The 11,466-nt window shown below is 51.0% G+C and overlaps 1 protein-coding gene across 1 annotated transcript in view; it reads left to right on the plus strand.

Moving 5' to 3' along the window:
* Positions 1-11,349, plus strand: part of LOC104909287 (kinase suppressor of Ras 2-like) — a 12,020-nt gene extending 671 nt beyond the window's left edge. Inside the window, exons 2-4 of the mRNA XM_019620944.1 lie at positions 3,536-3,717; positions 10,101-10,170; positions 10,806-11,349. Coding sequence (XP_019476489.1) covers positions 3,536-3,717; positions 10,101-10,170; positions 10,806-10,926 — 373 coding nt within the window. The 3' untranslated portion in view covers positions 10,927-11,349. The remainder of the gene's footprint in view (positions 1-3,535; positions 3,718-10,100; positions 10,171-10,805) is intronic.
* Positions 11,350-11,466: the final 117 nt, after the last annotated feature.

Consider the following 11,466-nt stretch of genomic DNA (forward strand, 5'->3'; position numbering starts at 1 on the left):
GGCTCTGGGCAGCCTGGGCTGCTGGTTGGCGACCCTGCACACAGTAGGGGGTTGGAACTGGATAATCACTGTGGTCCTTTTCAACCCAGGCCATTCTATGATTCTGTAATTCTCTATATGGCCTGTGGCATAAATGGGTACAGTGAGGGGGGAAACAAAGGTTTGGAGGCAATTTTTGTCAGAAATGGAGGTGATACATTGGCACAGCCTGCCCAGGGCGTGGTGGGGTCACCATCTCTGGAGGTGTTCCAGAACCGTGGGGATGTGGCACCGAGGGTCAGTGGGCACGGAGGTGGACTTGGGGATCCTAGAGGTCTTCTCCAGCATTAATGATTTCATGATTCTAGGAACTGGCAAAGGAAATTGGTGTGGTGTTTGGATTTGGGGTTTTCCTCCCAGTTTGGAACTGGCTTGAGGAATGGGCTCCTGTCCCCATGACAGTGCAGCCCATGGGTGCGGTGTAGCCCATGGGTGTGGTGTAGCCCATGGGTGTGATGCAGCGCTGTCACTCTGGTATTCTCAAGTTTCATGGGCTTTGAGCTTCGAGCCTGGAGGGGGGTGCTCTTGGTGCTTCTGTTTGCTTTACAGAAAGCTTAGAAAAAAAAAAAAGTAATAAGTGGGCTATCACAAGCTCCACAGCGCAGGTCAAGGCTCATTTCAGTGGTCACTCAGCTGTGACTGCAGGACGCTGCTCCCCACACTGTGACGTTGGACACTATCGCTGCCATCTAAATAGCCCTCACCGGGCTCTGCAGAACTCTTGCAGCACTGCCCGTCATGCCGCCATGCCTTCTCCACACCACCACCTTATAGGGTTCTTATAGGGGTTACCTTCCCTTCCCCCCACGTGGGGTTGCAGGTGGGGCTGGGTTAGCACACCTCTAGACGCATCAACCCCAAAGGCAGCCTACATCCTGCACCCCACTCTCACAGAATCCTGGTTAGCCCCAGTGAGGCCCTGGGGCAGTGTCCCCATGCAGCTGTCTGTGGGGCTCTGTGCCCCCTCCTTTGGGGTTGGATTGCTGTTAAGCTCCTTGCCCCATGCTGCATGGAGCAGTGTCCTGGCTTCTGCTGTCGCAGGGAGTGGAGTTTATGGTAAACAAGCAGCAGCCAGAAGGGAGCTGCTCCGTATCCTCAGCACGCTGCCTCCAGCCTGCAAAGGTCGGTCTGTCTGTCTGTCTGTCAAGCTGTCAGCTCCCCAGGGGACACCCGTCCCCATGAACATTTCTGCAGGAGGATGCTCCAGCAGCAGCATCCCATCCCCTCCTCAGGAGCAGCAAGTCTCTCCTCCCCATCCCCTCTTTTAAGATGGAGAACAGGACCAGTGCTGACCCTCTCCAGTTGGGTGGCAGTGTCAGGGCTTTGTTGCATGTTTATTATTATTATTAATTTTTATTATTATTATTTTTTTCTGAAGAAACAGGGAGAGAGAGAGAAAAATCTCTCTCTTTCCAAAATCACTCATCCTTCCTAATAACGAAAGCTGTCACCAGCTCTGCTTGGTGAGGAAATGATGCTCTCGGTAAATATTTGGTCTGGAACTGATTTATGGGTGGAAAAAAAATGAGATTAGTGGTTAATCACAGTGCTGCAGGAAATGCTTTGGGATGGGCTGGGGGGAGCTGCACCGGGGGCTTCAGCAGAAACCTGGTGGTTGTGCCATGGGTTGTGCATGGGAAGGTGGGTTGGGTTGGGGTGCAGGGGTTGGGAGGGGATGAAGGGGTCAGGGTGGGGAGCAGGGGTCAGACAGGCTCTGGGGGCCATTGAACTTTCCCTCAACCTGTTGGTTTGTGCATTTGCTTAAAAGGATGGGATTTTAGGGTTGGGATGGGCGCAAGGCATGACTGGCATCAACAATGGGGCTGCCGTGCACTGCATTGCTGCAGGCAATTGCCTGCCCTGTGCTCTCAGTAAAGTTATTACAGGGACCCTAAAGGCAGCAGCGGCTTTTCCTGTGCAAGGAAACAATTAGCTTATTAGAGGGTGGGTTAATTTTCATATGCTAACGCGGGCTGGCAAGTGCAGAGTGCTCATTTCCTACCAATTGGCAGGGCCAGATGCCCGGGTGCTCCGGTCAGTGCTGCTGGAGCAAGGGCAGAGCAAGACCTGGAGCGGGTGGAAAAGCATGTGGGTGCTTGGGGGCTGTGGCTGGTGAGCAGGGGAAGGAGAGGGGGAAAGTTTCTAGAGAGCGATGCAGGGTTTTATGCCCCTCTACAGCATTACATGGCATGGCGTGCCATTGCACGGTGCAACGTGGCATGGTGCAGCATGACATGGTGTGGCATTTCCTGGCACTGAACAGCACAGCATGGTGTTGCACAACATTTCTTGGCACTGCACAGCACAACATGCCATTGCACAGCATTTCTTGGCATTGCACAGTGCATCGTGGCATTGCACAACGTTGAAAGGTGCTTGGTTGGGCTCTGGGGCCAGATGCTGTGGGTTTCCCTGCTGGGCTGCAGCTGGATTCACCCAGCTGCTGCTGCAGAGGTGCCACAATTCATTCCACTCCCACGTTGCTTTCAGTCTAATTAGGATTATAACAATATAGCCAGGAAACAAATGCAGTGGATTGAAGAAAAGGCTGTAATTTGACTGCACATCGATGCTAACCGTACCGTTGGCTCACCGTTGGCGCTGTGATGTTAGGCATGCAGGACATCCCCTATCCACACCCAGGAGTCTTTCTTGATAATAGGACTATTGCTCAAAAGGAAGTTTCTGTCCCAAATCCACTGAAAGGGCTGAGCTGCCTTTCCCAGTGTCTGATTTGGGGCACAGCAGACCTTTTTTTCCCCAAACAGCACAGCAAAAATCCCTGGGGTCTCGTGGAAAGGCTTTTGAAGATTCATGTGTTATTGGATCACCAATCCATGCGGGCAGGCTGGAGTGGGAAATCTGAAATGTATGGTTTAGTTTTTACATAGTCCTGTCTGCCTGTTTGATCCCTGTGGGTCCCTTCCAATTTGGGGTGTCCTCTCCTCTCCTCTCCTCTCCTCTCCTCTCCTCTCCTCTCCTCTCCTCTCCTCTCCTCTCCTCTCCTCTCCTCTCCTCTCCTCTCCTCTCCTCTCCTCTTCCATTCTATCCTCTCCCAACCCATCCCATCCCTATTTGTATCCTTATCCTATTGTATCCCATCTCTATTTCTATTCTGTCCCATCCTTGTAATTTGTGCCTTCAGGTCACTGATGTCTGACACATCCTTGTGTTGACAGGGATGGTTTTCAGGGACATGGATGAGCAGAGTGGGGGCTGACAGTGGTTTTGGACCAACTGACCCTTTGCAGCTGGGTTTTGTGGATGGCGGAGCTCTTGAATGCAATGTTTTCCTTAATATTTCACACATATTACCTTTTTTTTGTTGACGGCAGGGAGGGATTGAAACTTCTCACAGTGCTGTGGGTCCAATTATCCCACAGACTTTTGGGGCAGCACAGCGTCCCCCTCTGTGAGAATTGCTTCTTGGTTGCATGGTGGGGGAAACCCCCAGACTTCCTCACTCCTCACTCCTCTCTCCTCCTTCCTCTCCCAGAACAAAGAAGAAGAACAAGCCCCTCAACCTCAAGATCCACAACAGTGTGGGCAGCTGTGAGAACATCCCTGCACAGCGCTCACCACTGCTCTCTGAGCGCTCCCTGAGGTCCTTCTTTGTGGGGTACCCTCCGTTCCTGCCCTCCACACCTCCTGTCCACACTGAAGCCACCTTCTCTGCAAGTGAGTCGCAGCAGGGGGGGACGAGGGGGCACCAGGGCTGCAAACCTGAATATGTGTGTCTGTATATGTGCCAAAAGACTTGTAATAATTGTTGAGCCATGCAAAAGCAATTGGATTGATGATGGTATTGCAATATTGCTGGTGTCAAGATAGGGGCAGGAGCTTGGCTACTTTGATTTGGAAAATCCCTGTGCTTTCCCTGTGCTACCTTTTGCTGCTTGAGAGGGATTTTCAAGGGCTCCTTTGTGGTTGCAGCCATTGCTTTGCCTTTGTGCATGGATGCTGGGGTTGGGCGTTGGGTTTGGGTGCTTGAGTTGAGTGTTGGAGTTGGGTGTTGAGGTTGGGTGCCTGTGTTGGGTGTTGGGGTTGGGCACCTGCTGATGCCAAGCCCGATGCAAACCCATGGAGGTGGAGCTCAGCAGCTGGTCACAGCCCTTGTTTTTTGGTGTACCTCAGTTCATTCTGTAGGATTGGAAGATGTTAGCAATGAGATGTGATGCTCAGCCCCCAGCAATGGTGGCTTTTCTCTTTGCCCTATATCTCACACTGGGTGCATGCATACAGGATCTTGAATGTTGGAAATTTCAAAGACCTTGTAATTTCATGGAATCACAGAACGATTTGGGTTGGAAGGGACCTTAAAGACCATCCAGCTCCATTTCTTTCTCGCTCCCCTCCTTCACCCTTATCAGCTGCCATTTGGTCTGAGGACACATCTAGTGTTCTCTTGCTCCCACTTCCTTGGTGCTGGGCACAGTGGGAGCTGGCAGCAGCTCCAGGAGCATCGATGCTATTTATAGGGAGATGTCCAGCTACCTGACGCTAGCTGGCATGGCCAGCAGATTTGCCTGCAGCGAGGGTATTTTTGCATCGCTCTTTCCTCTGCAGCGCTGCCTGAGCTCCACTTGCAGCTCTGGGTAGTGGACCAGAAACCGAGAACTAAAGCCCGTTCTCTGCAAACCGTGGCTGTGTCTGGTTGCATTAGGCTTCCTCATGCATCAGCATTGGATTACATCCCATGGTGTGATAACCTGATGCAATGTGGCAGAGCAGGAAGGCGATACAATGAGAAGTGATGGAGTAGCAAATGACTGGCGCTGCTGGAGAGGTGTCTCCTCTCATTTCACTCCTCTCAGCCCTTCAACTTGCTTTGTTGATGCGGATGTTCATTTTTGGAGCTTGACGTGAGCCATGGAGAGAGGTTGATCCCTGTTGAGAGGTTTTAGCTTCAGCCACGGCGCTCATTCCTTGTGGAGAGCATCAATGTGTCTGTTGGTCCTGGGCACCGAGCACGCTGCAGGCAAATAGGATGCAAGGCAAAAAATAAGCACAAGGCAAAAATAATCATATTTTTCCTGGTTCTGTCATGTTTCTGCATTGTTTCTGAACCTTTGTGTTGACTTCAAGCAGTGTCCTGGGTTTCCCTTGTGCCCCAACTCTGTGTGTGATGTGGATGGGGCAGAGCAGCCCCCGGATAGCAGGCTGGGGTGATGTTGGTGAGAAGGGTGGTGGGACAAAACCTCAAAGCAGGTATGCTGTGCTCCCACCCCATGGATTTCGGTGCTATGGGTGCATCTTGTAGGCAGCAGCCGGGTGCTGGCCGTGGTGCTGGCCGTGGTGCTGGCCGTGGTGCTGGCGCTGCAGCAGGGTGATGGAGAACTGCGGTTTATTGGGGCTTGAAACCAGGGCTTGCTATGTTGTGGAGTGAAGATGACTGATTGCAAGCCGTGCAGAAACATGGTTATGTGTGGGGAGGAGTAAATGGCTCCAGGGCAGCCTGCTTTCCCTGCTTCAGGTGGAAAGATCATGGCACTGGGATGGAGCCTTACGAGCCCTGTGGGAAGCTCCAGGCATGCTTTGGGACTGCACATCACTCTCAGCATCTCATGGGGCACTGGGTTTTCCTGTTTGTCTTTAGTGTGATTGGGTTTTCCATAATTTAATTTAATTTCTCCAAAGTCAGTGCACCAACCTGTCCCAGTCCCCAAGGAGTCCCTGTCCCTACCCTCAAGCCACAGACATAGCACAACAGCCAACTTCTCCACAGTATTCCTTTCAGTATTCCTTTTCCAAAGAGCATAGTTTTAAAAACCCAGTGGGAAAAATACCACTTCCATGCCTGATGTAGTAAATACTGGCGTTGATCTTGTTATCTAAGCATTAGAACAAAGCAGTGCTGTCGCTGTTGGGTGGAGGTGCCCGGAGCAGCCCTACGGGGCCTCAGTCTCTCAGATTACAGGCAGCTGTCTCCTGAGTATTTCCTTTCACCTTCTCATCTGATTGCTCACAACAGAACCATACTCCTGACTGAACTGTTCCCGGTCCCAGGTGTGGGGTTGGATGCTTCCTTTTTGTTTGTAAACTGTGGATTTTCCATAATTGCAATGAATTTGCAGCTGGAACATGAAGGAGAGGCTGGCACTGCAGAAAGACCCTTTCCTCTTACAAATTTCAGCAGAGGGGTGAAATTCCCTTCCAGCAGGGCCAGGATACCTAGGAATTCAGATCTGAATTGACTTTTTTAGAAAACAAATAGTAGAGAGAAAGAAATAACTTTTGGGATGCCCTTGAATTGTAGCTTGGCCTCAGACGCATTGAAGAACAGAAGAATGCTTGCTTGGCAACATTCACACTCAGGCTTGAGAACCTTCCTGAGGGTCTGTCCCCAGAGATGGCCCCTGTGTCCATGTGCCCCTCCAAAGGGTGTTCTCCCCAGGGTTAGATTTGCTAGAGTTGCTTGCAGATGCAATTATTCTGAACGTTTCCAGAATCTTTAGGACAGTGAGATTATGCTGAAGGTAAAAGAAGGGAGAGCAGCAGGTGAGAGCCCACAAGCAGGGAACTATCATGATCCTGACCCATTGCTGGTGATGCTGCAGGGGTGGGGATGGAAATAAAGAAGTATCTGCTCCCTCCCTTGGTGTGGTGGGCAGGGGGACATTGAGGACATTTGGATGTGGCTCTTGATGTGCAGCATCTGTCCTCACTGCTCTCCTTCCAGCTGTGTCCAATCCTGCAGAAGAAAATGAGAATCCAATGCAACCCAGTTCATTTGAAATCAGTGACCCACAAGTATCAGGAGGGAAAAACATGCAGTCTGTCCTCTGCAAACTGAAGCAACGTGTGAAGCCTCCGTGTGCAAGGACCTTGCTAAATGCCTTCCCACAGCACAGAAAGATCTTTCTGTGGCCTGTGGCATGACAGGAGCCATGCAGCATCCCTTGGTATGTGGAGCTATGTGCAGTGGCCAGACAAAGTCTTGCTCTTGTAGGGTTTCCTATCTTGGCTGCGCTGAGCCTGAGAACACAACTTTTTCTGTGCAAGACTGATTGGCCCTGCAATGCTCCCAATGGGAAGAAAGATCACAATTCCAGCATTTAAGTCAATTAACTGACCAAACATGACGTTTTGGCCATATAAATAGGATTGTCATGCTGCAAAGAGGAACTGCTGTTATTATGAAGTGACTTTTGCTTTTTTTTTAACCAGAAATGCTCTGGGAATAGTTCTGCCTTGGTTGCCTCAGCTGCTGCTGCTGAACTGAGGTTTTGTTTCAGCCCGCAGGGTTGTGGAACATCCTTCCACCCCCAACAGGGACAATGCAGGGACATCCCCATGCTCTGGTGTGACACAAGTCCATATGAACCCGAGGGATGTGGCATGTTTCAGTCCTGTGTACACTAAAGAAGAAGGCATGTTGGATGCCTTTTTTAGCCTGAATTATGCAAAAATATTCTGTGCACCTACCCACAGATGATGCTCCCAGCGCATTTGGTGAGGGTGAGCTGAGCCCCAAGCCCATCCCTCCCCATCTGCCTCCTTTGGGGCTGGAAACCCCAAACAGATGAAATCCGGGATCTCTGCCTGTCCTTATCCATGCAGTGCGGTGCTCCAGCATCCTCCTCCCACAGCCAACAGGGGCCAGGAGGGCGTCACGGCCCCATCAGCACTCAGTAGCATCGCAGCCCCGTCACCTGTGACGCGCACGAGTGCCACTCAAGGAACCATCAGCAGTGCTTGTCACTGCTGTGAGGTGACAGGGGCTCCTCTCCCCTTGTCCGCTGTCACTGCCGTGCCGGACACGGCTGTCACCTTCCCCTACTCTGTCTCTAGGCACATCTGATAGCCGTCAGGCGTGGGCTGTTGACTTCAGATGAATCGTGCCATGCCCGTTTGTGAGAGGCAGGGGGTAACATGGTTGTTTTGGGTGCTTTGGGTGCAGGACTGCCACACTGGGTACCAGCAGCCTGGCTGCAGGACTGACGATGCTTCATGGAGGTGGATGTGCAGCCAGCATGGGGCCAGTTTTTAGGGTTCTGGAAGGGGGTGGTTTCACTACTCAGTTTTTCCTGCCTTCTTCTCTCACTGGGGAAACAAAGTCCCCTTGGTATGAATGAGGTGCAGCACAGACAATGCCAAACCTGCACGGGATCCAACCTCACAGTGGCCTTTCTGTTGCAGCAATGGCCTGTATCCTTTGCTCCCACAGTGGCCACAAGCTTTTATCTTCTGATGACCTCTCATCCTGGTGACTTTGGGGTTTGGATGGGAGAATTTGCATCTATCAAAAGCATCCCCACTTTCTGCTTGGGCACAGCCCTCAATTAATCACACCTGAGACAAAAGGAATACCTGTTTCTCACAGGTATGTATGACAGGTGTATGGGAACTGCTGAGTTCCGGCCTGAAGCACTGATTGAGCACCTGGGGAAAGGACCAGGTCAGCCCTGGGAGCACAGGTGAAGGCAATTCAGCTGTGTGATAGGAAGGGATGGAGCCTGGCTGCATCCCTCTTAGACCTCATTTGAGGGCTGACTGCCACTGGGGAAGGAGCTCTTTCTGGAGATCTTTCCTTGGTGGAGCTTTCCCCTGTTAATCTGGAATCTTCTGATATGCATGAGCAATCTTCTTTCCTTCCCTTGTAGCACCTTCCTATCACACCGGTCCTTCTGTCATCTCACCTTTGTTGTAATGCCTTTCCCATTGTACTGATGCATCCAATTGCTACAACAGGTGAAAGGAGAGAATCACCAATTAACTTACAAAGCTCCTGAATCCTTGGGGCTGTACCGGGTGCTGCTCCCCTCCTGCAGGCAGCAGTGCTATTGTTGGGCACACTGCTCTGCATGCTTCATCCCCTGTAATGGAGATAATTAACCATGAAGCATGCAGACCTCATTTTTGTTCAGAAGTTAACTCCCCCCCCCCAATACACTTTAATAAATTTTGCAATGAGTACATTTAGAAGGTAATTAAAAGCCTCGGCCATCTTTCTGTCTCCCCCTTCCTGGGATGGCTGGATTTAATTGGGACCAGCTGAAAGTTGGTACAAATAAATTGTGGCTGCTTAAAGCAGAGCTGGTAATTGAATTTGGGAGAGGAGCTGTTCTGGCTTGTTTGATTGGGACTGATGGGGGAGGGGGGTGGATTTTATTTGTGTCATGTGATTTACATGTGGGAAAATGGCACTTAGGGGATAGACTGCTTTGAGATTCATCCCCAAAATGCATCGGCCCCATGGAGATGTGGTGCTGAGAGACACGAGTCAAAAATATTGGAAATGGTAATAAAAATACAATAGGCAGTGGTGTAAAATGGGCTACAGGGGCAGCAATTATCTTAATTGACTTTGTAGTCCTCAAACATCTTAATTGCTAACTGTGCCCCAGGGCTGGAAAAGCCAAGGAAGGAGTGATGTGGGGTGATTTGGAGATCCTTTATGGAGCACAGCGAAGGGTGTGGGCATGGAAATGTAACCTTCAGCCCGAGCACAATTACAGTGTGCTGCTGCCTGCTATATTAAAGTGGGATCTGAGAGCAAACAGCTGCTGGCGGGGATCACACTGCCGTGTGTTTAGCAAGGGATTTGCCCGTGCCCAGCCGATGCTGGAACTGCAGCTGTTAGAAGCCCAACCCCACATCTCCCCTCTCTTACCCACCCGAGGTCCCGCTGCCCTTTCTCCTCTCTTTCCCCCTGCTGAAGTACACAGAGGCTGCTTTCCTTGTTTGATTGTCTGTTTGGATAAGAGTTCACTTGGCTTCCAAGCGGCTGATGCTCAGCTTTTTTTGTTCAGCCAGAAATGCAAGTGAGAGGCGTGATGTCTTATTAATAAATGATGCCAGTGCCATTTGTGCTTCATTTTCCCTTTCTTCAAAGATTGCTGCATCTCCTGCCTCGCTCCCTGACCCAAGGCTGCTGGAGTGGTAGGAGCCCACTTCCCCAGACTCAAAGCTCAATGGGTCTTTTTCTAGGGGGAAAAAAAAAAAAAAAGGAGCCTTCCAGGTTATCTCTAAGTTTGGCAAAACCTCATATTTTGGTGCCTCTGCACCTCCAGCTTTCTCCTGCATTAATCCCAGTAATTTCCCCATCTTGCCCTCTATAGATACGCTGTCAGTGCCTCGCTGGTCCCCACAGATCCCCCGCCGAGACCTGGGCAACTCCATAAAGCACAGGTATGCAGGATGGGGGCAACCAGTGGGGACGCCAGAGCTATCCCTGTCTCATCCCTGCTCCCCTGGGACCTGCAGCAGCCTCAGCACAGCGTGTTGGATGTAATGGGCATCTCTGTGTCCTCCCATTGCACAACACCAGAGCAAAAAGTTCCCCCTTTCTCCTGCTTGGCTGCATTGTGCCAGCAGCCCACTGAAGTGTCATTTCAGCTCAGATTTGGGTCAGATAAGGCTTGAGCTGCTATCAATAAAAGCTATGCGTTGGCCATGACCTTTCCAACCTTCAGCAAATTTCCTATTTCCAGTTTATTGCCTGTCTTGCAGGAGGGTGTAGAGCTGAAATAACCTTGGTTTAGGCTGGAGGCTGAGTGCTGGGTCTGGGGGGGGTGGTATTTCAGAACCATGTACAGAGCATCAGGTGGGCAAAGGTTGGAAGCTGCAGGTCGTCCTCCTTGGTGCCCACTTTGATGTCCTTTGTAGCAGGCTCTGCATAACCCAAAGGGAGACCCAGGGATGTGCTCTGGCATCTTTAGAGAGGTGCCTCTGCATTTTTCTGTGTACAGCAAAGGGTAAATCATGGCTCGGCACACATCTGAATGTTCGTGCTGTAGGAACCATTCTCTGCCTTTTTTCTGCAGGTTCTCCACCAAGTACTGGATGTCCCAGACCTGCACCGTCTGTGGGAAAGGAATGTTGTTTGGCTTAAAGTGCAAAAACTGCAAGTACGAAGCTCTGTGGGTTGCAGCTCCGGGATGGTGAATGCTGCAGTGGTGGAAAGGGGCAGGGTTTGGAGATGGGAGGGGGTCAGCATCTCCCCAGACTGAGTGGGAAAACATCCAGCATGGGGCTGAGCAGAGCTCTGAGGCACAGAAGTCTTCTGTTTACCAGCGAACGTGTGGCAACCCATCCAAACCCACAATAAAGAAGTGGGACCGTGGTGGAGAAGCCCATAAAGTCAGCAAGAGATGGACAAAGATAGCGAGGCGCTCACTAATGCCATTTAAATGCAGGGCTGCCCATCCCCGGGCGGTATCGAGCAGGAATCAGCACTTAGTGAAACTGCTGCTGGAGCCCAATTGCCTTGCTAGGGATCAGTGCTGGGAATTTGCTGATTGTCTGCTGGTAACTGAGTTAGCAGGGCTATCAAGCGATAACGATCGCTGGGGCCGCTGATTAAATGCTGATGAGTTAGCAAACGGGGTTTGGAATTGGGGTAGGGAATGCAGAATTATTGCTTGGGTCTGGGTGGTGGTGGTGAGGGTTTTCTGGAAGAAATAATAGTAAAATTCTGGTTTGTTT

Source organism: Meleagris gallopavo, chromosome 17 (genome assembly GCF_000146605.3).
Source record: "Meleagris gallopavo isolate NT-WF06-2002-E0010 breed Aviagen turkey brand Nicholas breeding stock chromosome 17, Turkey_5.1, whole genome shotgun sequence".
Classification (NCBI taxonomy): Eukaryota; Metazoa; Chordata; class Aves; order Galliformes; family Phasianidae; genus Meleagris; species Meleagris gallopavo.